At 40.8% G+C, this 16389-nt stretch overlaps 1 protein-coding gene across 2 annotated transcripts in view; it reads right to left on the bottom strand.

Annotated features, from left to right (window-relative positions):
- RBBP5 (RB binding protein 5, histone lysine methyltransferase complex subunit) overlaps positions 1-14846 on the bottom strand; it is a 37389-nt gene extending 22543 nt beyond the window's left edge. For both annotated transcript variants that reach the window (XM_027612383.2, XM_027612384.2), the window contains exons 1-3: positions 14700-14846; positions 2320-2345; positions 1281-1453 (exon numbers count right to left, since the gene is read on the bottom strand). In XM_027612383.2, the coding sequence (XP_027468184.1) occupies positions 1281-1453; positions 2320-2345; positions 14700-14718 (218 nt within the window). In that variant the 5' untranslated portion in view covers positions 14719-14846. The remainder of the gene's footprint in view (positions 1-1280; positions 1454-2319; positions 2346-14699) is intronic.
- Positions 14847-16389: the final 1543 nt, after the last annotated feature.

Raw genomic sequence — 16389 nt, 5'->3', positions numbered from 1 at the left:
CAGAGCAGAGAGCCCGATGAGGGGGCTCAATCCCAAGACCCTGGGATCATGACCTGAGCCGAAGGCAGACACTTAACGACTGAGCCACCTAGGCACCCCCAAATTCTGCTCTTTAAAAACTATATATAGAAACATACTAAAATCTTTACAGTAGGAATACTTGGGTGGTGGGACTATGGGAGATACTAGTACTTCCTTTTGCTTTGCTATATTTTCCATAAGGTTCTACATGATTATGTATTATTTTATAATAAAAACAAATGCATTATTTTTAACAGGTGGGAGTGGCTGGTACTCTCATTTTGCATATTACAGACAAGTTTTGGCCAAAGTTAGTTTATTAGCAGCCAAACCTAGATTGGGATTCAGGCCTCCTCCCAATCCGGTGCTTTACAATATAGCTCCCATTTCCATTTACACAAAAAGAAATAGGTTACAAGCCTCATAAATCTAGATCTGATTACGGGGCGCCTGGGTGGCTCAGTCAGTTGGACATCTTACTCTTGATTTTGGCTCAGGTCCTGATGTCGGGGTTGTGAGACTGAGCCACACATGGGACTCATGCTCAGTGTGGAATCTGCTTGTTCCTCTCCCTCCCCCTCTGTTCTTCCCCCAGCTCGCTTGTGTGCACTTGCTTGCTCTCTCTAAAAAAAATAAATAAATAAAATCTTAAAAAAAAAAATCTAGATCTGATTAGGTGTTTCTGGCCCCAAGTTCATTTAGAAGAGCTGCCCTAAAATAAAACTTTCCAAAGCAAACCCATAGTCCCAGAGAGTAAGAAAGAAATCAATGGGAATTTATATTCCACTAGATTTTAGCTCAATCTATTTGATAGAAAGCCTTAACTATAATTTAGTGAAGAAACAGACATGCCTATGATCACTAAAACTGCTTGGAATTCAAGAACCTGGACAAAGCTGAAGGAGAGGACTTCCAAGTTTCCCTCCGAATCAAGATTTTCCATTCTAAATGAAAGGTCAACATCACAAATACTACTACAGCTGAAAACTGTAAATATCTCGTTTCAGTACTGAAATATTCTCAGATAGAGCCTGATACAGATCCACAAGTACACTCAATTTCTCCCCCACAAAGGTATTCCAAGGACAGCATTTTTTTTCAAGGTCTACAGATGCTATGAGAAATTGTACTACTAATGACTGAACACTTAAAATGCTAAGTATTAAAATATCTAGTACAATGAGACTGGCAATATCACAGTCACCATTCATCCCCCTAATTCAACTCATATTCAACACATTAATATTAAAATTCCTTACCATAGAGAACAAACTGGATGGATGTGTGCACTAATTATTTTAGCAATGCCTCTTGTCAGGAAATCCCAGATGACAATTCGGCCATCATTACAGCCAACTGCAAGCAGCGTGCCCCACCTGTTAAAGGTGCAAGTCAGGGCCATGCTGATACAATCCAAAGTTCCATCAGCTTCCTAAAAATTAAAATGAATACAAGAATATAGACAATGCCACCAGGTACCCAATTATTTCTTAAAGATTCTCTATCACCTATGACACTTCTCTTTTAATTTAAATTACGATGTATACCAAAAGAAACTCTACGTATGTTCTTATACCTATTAAACTAGCCAAAACAAGGAAATATTTATAAACAGATGTGATAAATCCCATACATTACCAGTATGACTTTGTACCCACTGTGCACGGCAATTAGGCAAAATATAATAAGATTCATTGAAAAGAGTCATCCTACTGACCCAGTCATCATAGTTCTTGGGATTTATTACAAGAAAAATAATTTAAAACAAAACCCCTAGAACAACCTGTATGTGCAACATTAGGGAAGTCAAATACATTATTTTATATTCATATCAAGCTATTTAAAATAACCATAATGGCTACACTGAAACACATTTCAAATATTACAAAATATTTTTACATTTAAAAAAGTAAAACACACTTACGGCATACATATTATTACTATGCAAAAACACTGACTGAAACTAGAAAAGCACGCAGAAAAAAAAATCTACATGTAGGTGATGGTACTGTTTGTGAAAAATCCTTCAAAGTATTTTTTTTTAATTTACTGGCAAATGAATTGCGTAAGATTAAAAGGTTATGGTGAGATTTCCCACCAGTACTGCCTATCTATTTCCTCTCTCCTCAAAATTAAACACTGAGTTCTTTATTATAGCACTTAAAGCTTCTGTTGTCAAAGAAAATGGGGGGGGATCAAATAACGCTCAAACACAAAAGCTAGCAAGTTATCATACTCCTAAATTCACAATAAGACTATATTCTTTAAAAAAAAAAAAAAAAAAGACTATACTCTTACCTCTGGATAATTCTGCCCAAAGGACTCTGCAACAAAGCACAGAAAGAGTTCATGGAGCATTTGCAACATAGCAGGAATCCTCCAGCTCTCAAATGGTGGACGCAATGGTTTGCAAAGTGTGGATGGCTGGCTCAGGGATTCCAGGGGGTCACACCTATTTTCATTATCATACCAAGATGGCATCTGCCTCTTTACTCTCCTATCTCCTAAGTTTACAGATGAGCTCTCCTGAGGCCACAGCAGCAGTGATATTGTAACAGAGTGCATACAAAAGTAGACGGAAGAATTCTGCCAACTTCTACTTAGGCAAGCATTAAGGACAATTTGTAAAACTGTGAAACAATGCTCTTCTCACTATTTTTGTTTTAGAAAAGTTATTTTTCACAAAAAAAATGTTATTTATGTAAACAGGTAATGGGGTTATGTTAGTTATTTTGAATTACAAACTTTTAAATATCCAATCTGTCAAACTATCTTAAGTCGGATGAACTCTCTAAAACCTTCACGAACACCAACCAGCAGTGTCATTTCCTTCCTAATAATGACATTTATGTTGTCAGTCTGGTAGTTGATTAAAGATGCAATTCTCTGTATTAATTTCTTAAGCAAATGACATTTGGAGGCCAACACCTCTGAATGCTTTTCCTGTATGAAATGCAGTGTTCACACAAGACACAAACATCTTAAGCTGCAAATGACAGCATGATGCTACCCCCTGCTTCTCAGAAGTGTCCCATCAGCAGCAACACTGTCTTTGTCAGGATGTACTTAACAACATTACCTAAGTATTGTATTACAGTGCTTTTTAAACTATACTGAGAACTACAGATCCATGAAAGTTGTTTCACACATAAGGCATCCAAATCAGATTTCATTTTAAAAAAGAAGTCTACTGCTTAAAAAAAAAAAAAAAACTTATAAAAATTAACTGAAAACTAAAGAGTGGGGGCATTTGGCTGGCTCAGTTGGAAGAGCATGTGACTCCTGATCTTGGGGTCATGAGTTTGAGCCCCATGTTGGGTGTAGGAATTACTAAAAAAAAGAAGAAGAAGAAGAAGAAAGAAAAGAAAAACTAGAGCGAAAACATTAAAACCAATCAAGGGGCACCCTGGTGACTCAGTTGGTTAAGCAACTCCCTTCGGCTCAGTCCAGGGTCCCGGAATAGAGCCCTGCATCAGGCGCCTTTGCTCAGCAGGGAGTCTGCTTCTCCCTCTGCCTGCCACTCTCCCTGCTTGTGCTCTCTGTCAAATAAGATCTTTAAAAAAAATAAATAAATAAAAATAAATAAATAAAAACAAAACCTATCAAAAAAAAACACCCGCCCTACAACAAACAACACTAAAAGATGAAACTAAAAGCAAATGTCCCCAAATTACCCTGATGTATCTAATGTGAACCAGATTGAAGGTGGCTGACTGCATTCAATTATGAAAGAATGAACTGAAATGCTGAAACCAGATAGAGGGGTTTTATTTTTTTATTTTTAAAGATTTTATTTATTCATTTCAGACAGCACGAAAGAGTGAGTCTGGGGGGGAGGGGCAGAGGGAGAAGCAGGCCCCCCACCAAGCAGGGAGCCCGGGAGTTCACAACCAGGTCAGAAGGCAGACGCCCAGCCCAACCGACTGAGCCACCCAGGTGCCCCAGATCGAGAGGTTTTTGAAATAAATATTCTCAAGTTACTGAAGTAATACATGTAATACAGAAATGTGTAATTAACAAACGATCGTTTCCTCCCTGCAACCCACCACCAAGGTAAAAGCTTCCATATGTTTCTATATGCTTATTTGTATAAGCAAATATAGAAGCATATATTTGTATAAGCGTTCATATTTATAGTTGTGTTTTTAAATAAAACATTACACATACAATGTGACTTGTTTCATTAGCAATTTAGCTTATACATCTTTCCAAATCAGTTAAGATAGATCTATATTCACATGGTTGAGGAACAAAAGAGAAAAAGAAAAAAAAACAGCATTTATCCAAAAATTAAAAAAAACAAACAAAAAACACAACCTGAAACTATAAAGTACTGGGGAAGGAGCAGAGTGCAACATGCTGTGTTGAGTGAGATAAAGGAAATCCACATAGAAGATTCTGAGCAAGTCCAGAATCCAGGGACCATTTTAATGTATGATCACCTCTCAACACAGACTACCCCTTATATTTCTGGTTTATGTTTTTAGGGTGGGTTTTTCTTTTTTGTGGATCATCCTAGTTAACAGAATTACAATAAGGTGTTTAAGGAGCACAAAGAAAAAGCGACACGTAAGAAAGACTAGGCTAGGGCGCCTGGGTGGCTCAGTCGTGAAGCGTCTGCCTTCGGCTCACGTCATGATCCCGGGGTCCTCGGATCGAGTCCCACATAGGGCTCTCCACTTAGTGGGAAGCCTGCTTCTCTCTTTCTCCCACTCCCCCTGCTTGTGTTCCCTCTTTTGCCGTGTCTCTCTCTGTCAAATAAATAAAATCTTAAAAAAAAAAAAAAAAGAAAGAAAGACTAGGCTAACCTGGGGCAGTTCTTTTGGAGGGCCTGAGCAAGACTGCTGTTAAACGGGATTACAGGGACACAAGGCCCTTTCCTCAGAGAATGCTCAAAATCACTTTTATATTCTCCATCTTGCCACCATCTACTGTTTTATGTAACAATTAGATTTCTTAGGTTTTAAACACCACGCAGGGGGGAAAAAAAGATGCCCAAAGATGTGGATGCCAAGGAGAAATAAAACCCTCGTCAGAGATTTAACTTCATAATACACTTGATACAAAAAACATGAGTGGCTTCTATAGCAAAACACACATTTCCTTCTTTTTTTAAACTTTTTATTTATTTATTCATGAGAGACAGAGAGAGAGAGAGAGAGAGAGAGGCAGAGGGAGAAGCAGGCTCCCAAGGAGCAGGGAGCCTGATGCGGGACTCGATCCCAGGACCCCGGGATCATGACCTGAGCCGAAGGCAGACGCTTAACCATCTGAGCCACCCAGGCGCCCCAAAAACATACATTTCCAAAACTGATTACAGAAGAAAAATCCTTGACTGGATCAATGAGTAAAAAACACACTGAAAGGTTGTTAAAGACATACCATTCAAAGTGGGGGGGGGAGCAGACCCATAAAGGTTTTAAGAGCAGTTTCTCCTAACCTCAAGCTGCAGATAATTACTACGTTATTCAAGCTATTCTGAGCAGAAAAAACACTATAGTGTTTTATAAAGCCAACATAACTGACACCAAACCCTCAGAGACAATACAAAAAAGAGAAGAATTTTCTCAACATAAATGGTTTCTCTTTTATACTCTGCAGACTTGCAAAGTAACTTCTAACAGCATATACAATTATAACCAAATTCCAAACACAAAGCATCTGAAGTTTGTTCTTGTACCATGTAAGAAGACATTACTATATAGCAGGAAAAACAAGGAACAGGGTTATGGCAAGGGCACTCTAAACACCTTCAGGGCACAATGCATTCTAATGTACATCCTTAGTCAAGAATGTTTATATAACGGCCACACAATCCTATCAGTAGATACTGAAAACACATTTGCTAAAACTCCATAATCACTTCTAATAAGAGAGGACTACAATAAATGACAAAATCTATCAAAAACACAATTATCATTCAAAAAGATGAAATATTGAAACCATTTCAATTCATATCAGCAACTAGGAAGGGACATATCATTAGGTAATATCATCTTGGTGGTTCCAGTCAATGGAATAAGAAAATGGAATAACTGGGGCACCTGGGTGGCTCAGTCGTTAAGCAGCTGCCTTCAGCTCAGGTCATGATCCCAGGGTCCTGGGATCGAGCCCCGCATCGGGCTCCCTGCTCCGGGAAGCCTGCTTCTCCCTCTCCCACTCTCCCTGCTTGTGTTCCCTCTCTCGCTGTGTCTCTCTATGTCAAATAAATAAAGAAAAGAAAAAAAATAAAGAAATGAAATAACTGGCTTAACCACTGAATATAAGGAGATAAAACTATTTCTCTTTTGCCATCCTTGAATACCCAGAAAACACAAGAGACTCTAATAAGAAAACTATTTAAATTAATAATAAAATAGGGAAGGGGCTCCTGCCTAGCTCAGTCAGAAGAGCTAGCAACTCCTGATCTCAGGGTCATGAGTTCCAGCCCCACGTTGGGTGCAGAGATTACTTAAACTTTTTTAAAAAATAAGAAAATAGGGTAAGGTGGCTTACTACAAGAAAAATATTCAAACACTAATAGCTTTTCTTTACATTAGCAATTACTATCCAAAAATGGAAATACAAGGAAAAATTCCATTCAGAATGGCTACAAACATATAAAATATTTAAGGAATAGGTAATAAGGTAATAAAGAAGACACAGACATGTATGAAGAAAACTATAAAATCTTAGGTAAGGCCATAAAATCTAAATAAATGAAAAGACAATCTACATTCTGGGATGGGAAAACTTAATGGTTTTCCCTAAAAATAAATTTTACATAATTCCAGATGGAATAAAGACAAATGTGAAAAAAAAATTCTAAATGTACTGTAAGGCTGCTGATATGTAATAAAGGTGGCATTTCAATTTAGTGGAAGATTTCTTTAACACATAGGGAATGACAAGTGACCATCTGGAAGGAGGAAAAAGTTATAATTCCTCTCATATTACATATAAATTTCAGGTAAATTAAGGTTTTTATTTTTTTTATTTTTTTAAGATTTTATTTATTTGACAGAGGGAGACACAGCGAGAGAGGGAACACAAGCAGGGGGAATGGGAGAGGGAGAAACAGGCTTCCCACCGAGCAGGGAGCACAATTAGGGTCTCGTCCTGGGATCATGACCCGAGCCGGAGGCAGGCGCTTAACGACTGAGCCACCCAGGTGCCCTGGTAAATTAAAGTTTAAAAGAACAAAAATCTTAGAAGAAAATCTAGGAGACTACATACATGTATAATCTAGGGTAGGGAGACCTTAACCAAGTGAGGAACACCAAAAGAAAAGAGAAATAGGTTTAATTAAATAAAAATTGAACATTTTGCATGGCAAAAGCTCCCATAAACAGTCAAGATTTAGAAACAAATTTTCAAGGCAGATGACTGATAGGAGTTGATACCTGTATTACAAAGCAAGTTTATACATCAGTAAGAAAAAACCCAAAAGACAAAAAGAACATGAATAAACAAGTCACAGAAGAACAAAATCAGATGGCCTCTAAACAGGAAAATGTAATCAAACTCAGCTGTAGTTGGAGAAATAAAGAGGAGACGCCACTTTCATCCAACAAACAGATAAATTTAGGGGCACGTTGGTGGCTCAGTCGGTTAAGCGTCTGCCTTCAGCTCAGGTCATGATCCCAGGGGCCTGGGATTGAGCCCCGCATTAGGCTCCCTGCTCAGCAGAGGGTCTGCTTCTCCCTTTCTCCCTCTGCCTCTCCCCCTTCTTGCGCTCCTGCTCTATTTCTCTTAAATAAATAAAATCTTAAAAAAAAAAAAAAAAAAGGAAAATTTAGGGAGAGAACACCTGGGGATGGAGGGGAGGGCAAAGGGACATTTTACACCTTACCTGTAAAAATGGGAATTGTTATAGCCTTTTGGAAAATGGACCTGACAGCATCTATTAAAAGCAAAACAAAGGGGCGCCTGGGTGGCTCAGATGGTTAAGCGTCTGCCTTCAGCTGAGGTCATGATCCCAGGGTCCTGGGATCGAGTCCCGCATCCGGCTTCCCGCTAGGCGGGGAGCTTGCTTCTCCCTCTCCCTCTGCCTCTGCCTCTCTCTCTCTCTCTCTCTCTCATTAATAAATAAATATTTAAAAAAATAAAATAAAAAATTAAAGCAAAACACATACAGTCCTTACTTCAGCCATCCTACAATTGGAAATCTAATCTCCATAGATGTAAACACAACAGTGAGATAGAAGTACAAATATTTCAAGTACTGTTCTTGGTGGCGAAAAAACAAAGAAAACTTACCCAAACTGGAAACAAAGTAAATGTCCATTAATAGTGGAATGGATGAATAAATTACATTGTATTCAAATAAAAATACTAATAAATTATGCTAATTCCCTTAGAGAAATTTGCATTGGTGTTACTAAGTAGAAAAAAAGGCAAAACACAAAGTGTATATTATATAATCTCATTTTTTATTATCATGTGCGTGTGCGCATGCACACACACACAAGTATATATAAGCACAGAGAAAAATATGGTAGGAAATACATGGGATTACCAACAAAAAGGAGGCAGCAATGGAAAAAAAGACCATTTTTTTAAAAAGCATGGAAATTTTACTGTTAAAATTATGTATCCTGTGTACCCACATGAATGCATTAAAATCTACTTTTAGATCTATTATCTCCTAATGTGTAGGCATAGTATCCTACAGTGTTAAGTGAATAAAGCAAGTTTCAAATAATGTGTATAAAAAGGTTCTATTTCTGTAAAAAGGCAAAAACAAAGCCCTAATAAATTTGTTTAAATGTTTGTGTGAGCAAGAAGTAAGCTATAAAAGGATAAACTCTAGACAGTTACCATTCGGAGAAGGGGAGAAAGAGTTTTTTCTGTATGCGTGTTTGAACTGTTTCCACTGTTGTGATAAATATGTGTTGTATTTGTTCATTTGAAAAGCAAGAAATTAGAACCACAATGAGATTTCCAGACTTAAACTCACAGTGGCTCATCATTTCTCTCCAGTGCTCAAACCTGTATTTATCATTAGCAGCTACCACTTATTGAATGCTGATGTTTCCGACTCTGTACTGAGGTCTTTCATATATTCCCATTCAGTCCTCTCAATTCACTAGTGACTACTGCTGTCAGCAGCTAGACCCCAAGACCTGACCTTTACTGCCCACCTGCTTGTACTCACCAACCTCTGTCCCACATTCTTCCTTAAGCTCCTCTTTCCCATTGATCTCTTCACTCAGGCAAAAGGAAACTGAAACCACCCCTCAAGCAGCAGGGGCCAGACCACCCAGACCAGTTTGAGTATAACCCTTGCCTGGTGCCTATGCAGAAGGACCATGGAGTGACCTCCAACTACCTCTACCTCATTATAATACTAAAATCTCTGCCAGACGAGGAGCACAAGCTTCATTTACGTAACAATGTATGTATAGCAGGTTTCCTTAAGGCGCTTATGTGGCCTTCTGTTCACCTCTACATGCAAGGACAAGGCTTCCCAACTAAGTATTCATCCTAACCGTAAATAGAAGGAACCCATTCACGCTTGCTCAGAGAGTCATAGTTTTGGAAGTTATTCTCCATGATCTCCTTACTTGCTTCAAATAAAGTTTATTTTGTGCACCAACTCCATCTGGTATATCTGTGACTCACCAAGGAGCAAACTCCCATTGGTTCAGTGACACTATTACATTCCATTTCACAGATAAAGTTAGGCTTCAAGGTTAAGTCACTTCCCAACTTCACACAGTTAAAAACCAGCAAAATTGGAACCTGACCCAGAAACCATACTCTTAACTACACTAAAAAGCCTCTAGAATCTTGCCCAAATCTGACCTCAAGGTTATTAGTCTTATCATCTGTAAAACACAACACACCCACCCTTTATTGAAAGTCAAAATGTGTCCATCTGCTTTCCTTCAGTACATCTTCCTTTCTCTCCACAAATCTCAAAGATCACCACCAGTTACTCCATCACGGCCAAGGAATGTAATTCAACCAAGAGAAGTGAGCTAAGTGACCTACCTAAAATCTCCACCTATTGAGGGTTTTTCTTGGCAACAACCAGCGTTCACTTTATTTGTTCCAAAAAACCATCCTTTTCCCCAGAAAAGACAAAAGAAAAATTAGAAGCTTCCCACCTCCCCTCTGCCAATAAAGCCCACAGGAGGCACACAAAAGGTCTTTGCTGAGTGCTGAATGAATAATTTTTGGTATTACACCAACGAGCCCAACCAAGCAGGAAACTTTTTTTACTCTTCACTCTCCACACAATGTTACAAATCCTTTCTAGTTGCCTCACTTTTACAATCCTGGCCTTCCACCACATTAATTTTCCTGACACTGTTCTTCCAAGCCTGTGCCCGCTTAGACCTTCACTTCAGCTATGCGCCCTTTCTTTGTAGCCGCCCTTCTGGAATCCGAGTTCACCCTGCTTCCAGCGCAGCCACACCAGGTTCCCCAAGGGGCCTCCTCCTTTCTGTCCTGTGAAGATCCTTTCTCCAAACTGCCCTTCAGCTTGCAGGCCTTTCCAGCCTTCTTCCTCCTGGTATCCTGACATGGAATAACGTCTATTCTCTACACTGCTGAACATCCACCTCCTTAAAGACCTGATTATCATGAGCTCTAAAGCTGCACGGACCTTTTCTCCCAATGGCCCTATTATTTTCGATTCCAGCCAATTCCTCCCTGTTGTAACGGTTAGGTGCGGAGTAGCAGTTTCCATTGTTTCCTCAATCTAAAAAGTGAGGACACAGTCGGTGGCGTTTCTTTTAGAGAAATGCAACTTGCAGGTGTCTAGATAACGGATCCCACCCCACCCTCATCCGATGCCTTCACTACCGTAATTACTACACGTCCTCGACTCCAGTCTCGCCTCCATCACTGAGCTGCCACAGCCAACTTCTGAAGACTCAAATCTCACCTGTCACTTAGCTGCTTAAAAATCTTCCTCACCCCACAATATACTAAACTTTTAAGTACAATTTTTTTAAAAAAGTGATTTCATTCTGGCCCCAACCAGTATTTTCCACGGCATGTTTAGCTAACTTCCCATCAGCACCTAGTACAGAACCTCGCATAAACCACCCTAAGCACCAACTGTAGATCACTGACCATTTCTTGAACATACCACATGCAGTCATGCCTCAGAACATTTGCCTCAACTCTTCTCTGCACTAATTACCTTCTCTAACTACTTCCTCTGGAAAAACCCTACCCTATCTGTACTGTCTGGGTTAAATGATGCTTATCATCCCCAAATTCTACTGCCAACCTCAGCAATGCAGAATTAATTGCTTTCAGCTGAATTCCCATAATGCATTCACTTATTACGGTTCCATATTAGACACAATTATTTATGTTTCGCTCCCCCTAGTTCTAAATATTTATTCAGGGCAAAGGCTGTATCTTATTTCAGTGTTTTTCAAGCAGTAGGAACCAACCCACCATAAGTGGATAAATCAATTTAGTGAGCCCCAAGGTTTTTAATAGATTAGAACAGAAGACATCAGAGGACACTGGCCATAACAGGGATTAAGTATAATTTTGAGAAAGTCAGTTATACATATTTGAATATATGATGAGTTGTGATAGAAAACGGATTTCTTGGGCATCTTGGGTGGCTCAATCATTTGAGCATCTGACTCTTGATTTCGGCTCAGGTCACGATCTCAGGATTGTGAGATCGAGCCCCCGCATCGGGCTCAGCACTGGGCATGGAGCCTGCTTAAGATCTCTCTCTCTCCCTTTGCCCCTCCCTGTCCTCTCCCTCAAGAAAAAGAAAAAGAGACTTCTTACTGTGAGTTGTAGTAAAAATAGTTCTGAAAAACTCTTATTTAACTTTGTATCTCCAGTGAATACTGTTGGATACATAGCAAGGGCTCAAAAGTGATTGCAGAAATTTTTAAATTAGTATCCTGAGTTCACATTAGGAGCACGTTATCATTCCTTTCCTTTATCCGGCCAGATATTCTTTCATATGCATGCTCCCACAATCACTCACTTCTGCTCCTTCAAGCTTTTTATCTGCAATCAACTTTCTCCTTTAAACCTCAGTCATTTCCATAGAAATGTAGATTTCTGGGCCCAGCCTTCTTTTAAATTGTCTAACCTTCTTTGGATGCCTGGGTGGCTCAGTCAGTTAAGTGTCGACTCTTGATTTCGGTTCAGGTCATGATCTCAGGGTGAAGGGATCAAGCCCCACATCAGGCTCCACACTCAGCATGGAATCAGTCCGCTTGTCCCTCTCCCTCTGCTCCTGCCCCCCTCAACACGCTCTTTCTCAAATAAATAAAATCTTTAAAAATAAATTGTCTAAACTTCCAATGCTAAATATTCCTAAATTTCACCCTCCCAAATCTTCTGTATCATTCAAGAAAAACCTTTCCCAGGGCTACTTCTTTCAATGTACTAGCCTATCACCTTTCCTCCACCCTGAAGTTTTTAAAAATAAGGGTCGACCTCTGGTCTCCACTCCGCCTACCTTCCTAAAATGACTGGAATCTGGCTTCCACTCAAGTTGCTGAGGGGTGCCAAGTGCCTAAGGCCTATACCAAGCGGCCCCTTCTCAGCTCTCAGCCTCAAGTGCTCTTCACCTGGCTTCTGAGCACACACCAACGAGTATCCTCTTCCGCCTCTACATGGATAAATATATAGAAGCATGCAAAAATTTGCCTAGCTACTAAGTACTATATAACTCTTAATTTACTATCATTTATTCCTCCTCTTAACTCTAAAATATAGGTAATTGTCCAAGATTCTGCCCTCTGCAGTTTTCTCTTTCTGCCCCTCCCACCTTTTCCCCTGGTCTTGTCATCCACTCACAAGGTTTCAACAAGCCCACATGCAGGAAAAGTACACATCTCTCTCATAAATGTAAACCTACCTCCTGAACCCCAGATCCACACTCCACATGCCCAATGCTCTCTTTTCCCAATTTCCGTAAAAGTTTATCAGTAATACCACCATTGGCTCCCATTATTCTCACTTCATAGTTCCTCACCACCGGCACCACCACCACACGCAATCAATACTCAAATTTTGTCAACTCTACCTCCTCAGTGTCTCTTCGTTCCATTTCCTAGCTCAGGCCTTCTTTATCACTCATTTACTCTAGCCCTCCAAACTGTGGTTTGACACCATCCAAGACTCAACGACATGTTGCTGTCAGATAAATCTTTTTTTTTTTTAAAGATTTTATTTATTTATTTGACAGAGAGAGAGACAGAGAGAGGGAACACAAGCAGGGGAAGTGGGAGAGGGAGAAGCAGGTTCCCCACCGTGCAGGGAGCCCGACGCGGGGCTCGATCCCAGGACCCTGGGATCATGACCTGAGCCAAAGGCAGACGCTTAACGACCAAGCCACCCAGGCGTTCCACTGTCATATAAATCTTAAAAAAAAAATAAAAATCATAGCTCTGATTAAGTTACTTACCAGGTCAAAACCCTTCAATGGATCTGCCCTACCTCCCTGAAAAAACACAAACTTTTCAGCTGGGCATTCAAGAGCCTCCAAAGAACAGACAGCATCTCTTAGCCTTCCCTTTATTCACAGTACCCACAACGTGGCCAAGCAGGAACATTCTTTAGGTGTTCTCACACTGATGTCTTAGCTCAAACATTCCTAACCTGCACTTCTCCTTGTACCTTCATGCTTCAGTCTGTCACTATTTTACTAATCTTAAAGGTCCACTCAAAACTCCAACTTCTCCATAGATTTTTTGTTCCTGGATACCCTTCTTCCCCTGCCTCAAAGACATTCACTCCCTCTTCTAAATGTTCTTAGCACTTGGTAATGACCCTTAAAGACCTATGTTCTGCAATATATTATGGCTATTTAGATAATCACCTTAATCTCCTTGCTTTACAAAAAGCTCCTTAAATTCTTTAAAATCTTTGCAGCCCTTTTAACATCCAGTAGAACTTCTGAGTTTTGTTTGTGTGTTTTTTTTTTTTTTAAAGAAACTTAACTTTACAGCAAGTCATTTAGGAATCTGGAAAACCTCAGACACCCCTAGGCTATCACGCTAAACACCAAATGAAAACCTAGAAGAAAGGGCCTAAGCTTTTAAACAACTTGGATAAGGGACAGGGAGGAAATGACTCACAGAAAGGGTGACAAAAAGCAACTGCTTCTGTAGTTCTCAGTGTTTTACACACCGTCCCCGGTAGTTGAGGAGTTAAATAGAAAGTCAAGATTAACTGGATCCCAGTGCCAACTATGCCATTTACTCAGTGCCTTCCAGTCACTACCCACTAAGACTTTTTTCATCTGTCCAATGAGGGACTTCAACTAGAAGATCTCCAAGTTCCCCTCCTTAGGCATCCTGTATTTCTACAAAACAGTCTAACTTTTCTATGCACCCAAACCCCTGACAAGTCTTCCAAGCTTCACCTCAAGCCTCACATCCTCAGATTCCTTCTTCTCCAAAAACTCTGGTCCTGCCTGCTCTGGGCTACTTCAGCACCTTCGATCCTTGTAATCAAACCGAAGTCACAAACTGTGCCTACCGCTCCACCACTGATATGAAAGTAGCCTCGGGAAAGGCAATGCACTCTGCTTAGGCAGAAGCTGGGCTTCCTCCTCCCGTTGCTGCTCCTTAACAGGAACGCCCAATGATCCACAGCAGAACTACGTCCCTAAGGTTGCAGCCTGAGTCTCTCCCGCCCGGGTTCCCTCCTTTCCAGGACCAAAGGGTTTTCTAAGACGCAACCATAGCCCTCCTCACCCAGCAACTCGAGGTTCATCCCTGAGGACTCCGGCCACCTGGTCTCAGCTCCAGGAACGATGCCTTTCCCCCCCGCCTGTTTCTGAGACCAGCGTGTAAGTCGGGGGCGCAGCAAATAGCTTAGCGCAAGCTCCGGAGACTTTCTGGTTTAGAAGACCCCGCGGCTTCCGCTTTCTTCCCCCGCCTTCCTTGTTCGTTTCGAGTGGGCTGTCCATATAAATGCCTAATCAAAAAAAAAAAAGAACAAACTCCTCGGAATCATTTGAGGACGCTATTGACTAAGGGACAAAAATGTTATCGTCATTTAGTACTTTAAAAAGTGCAAGAATTTGAAGCCGTTTTCTCCCGAATCATGTAAGTGAGCTAGAAATTTCAGGCATATAGCTAGACTACTAGTCCTTGCCGTGTTGTGTGTTCAGGGGCGATGTCCGGGCAGGTTGCTTCCGATGCCGCAGGAAAGGTTCCGGGCAAGGTCCGAGGGACGTAGGAAAGCGGGGAGGGTTCGCCCGCAGTGCTGCGGTGTGGAGCGGAGCTATTAGTCCCCAAGGCGCGTACTCCTCAGTATGTAGCCTTCTTACTGTGTATGTTTCAGTCTCGTGAAAATTACTTCATATTTGTAAGGCTATGCCTTTGGTCCCACGGAAATGTACAATAGCATTTGTTAGGCCTCTGTCTAAGGGTTTACAGTATACCCAGCAATGAGCAGGACGCCGAAAACGAATTGGAATGAGAGGTGGGCTGAGGTCCCCGGAGCTCTATCAGACGAGACTGTGATGAGATACACAAAGCAATTAGAGAAGCCAGTTGGTGGTTGCTAACGAAGAGCAAAAGCTACATAAACAAGTTTTGACTATGGGTTCTGTGGGCTATCCTAAGAAGGAAAATAATGGCGTAGGCTTTCTGGAAAAACAGGACTCGAGCTACATCCCCCTGTGTGGATTTAAAGTCCGTAATCCCAGCTCCACTCCTTGGTAACCCCGCCCCTTGGGCAATGTTTTATTGTATGTAAAAATGAGGGTGATAATGAGAGTACCCTCAGGATTATTGTGAAGGTTAGATGAGCTAACACATATGAAGCCCTTAGAACAGCAAGCGCCCTGTAAAATGTTAGCTATTATTATTCACAGATCACTTTACCCAGAATTATTTCACTTCCTTGAGGCCCTAAGGTAGGTATCAGCCCCATTTGACCAAATTCAGTAATCGAGGCTCAGAGACAGGAGGCAGTTTGCGTTCGTTCACAAACCCAAAACGTGGCAAAAACGACGTCCCAAAATATTGGACTACCAACAGCCGTAAATAGGAGTACTTCTGCACACTCTTGTAATCATTCGTTACCATCAGTTCTCTCAAACTCTGCCCGTTGCACAGGTGGGGAATTGTCTTTGTTACATTTATTTCGTGATGAGCATGAGCAACTTTTCACATGTATCAATGTGTATTTTTCTCTTCTGTGAGGTGGCCCGTTCGTGAACTTTGCTTGTTTTTCGGAGGCAGTAATTTGTCTTGTAGGATATTTAAGCTAGGAATAATGTGATCGGATCGATGTTTAAGAAGAAAAACAAGGACGGTGTGAAGTAGGATTGATTCAAGGAGTAGAGAGCAGGTAGGGGATCACGGCAGTAATCCTGTGGAGAGGTGAGGAAGATCTGACCCAAAGCCACGACAGAGGGAAAGAGGAAGGCAGTGC

The sequence above is a fragment of the Zalophus californianus genome, chromosome 10, assembly GCF_009762305.2.
Source record: "Zalophus californianus isolate mZalCal1 chromosome 10, mZalCal1.pri.v2, whole genome shotgun sequence".
Lineage (NCBI taxonomy): Eukaryota > Metazoa > Chordata > Mammalia > Carnivora > Otariidae > Zalophus > Zalophus californianus.
Note: the sequence above shows the minus strand (reverse complement) of the source record. Positions and strands in the feature narration are given on the sequence as shown.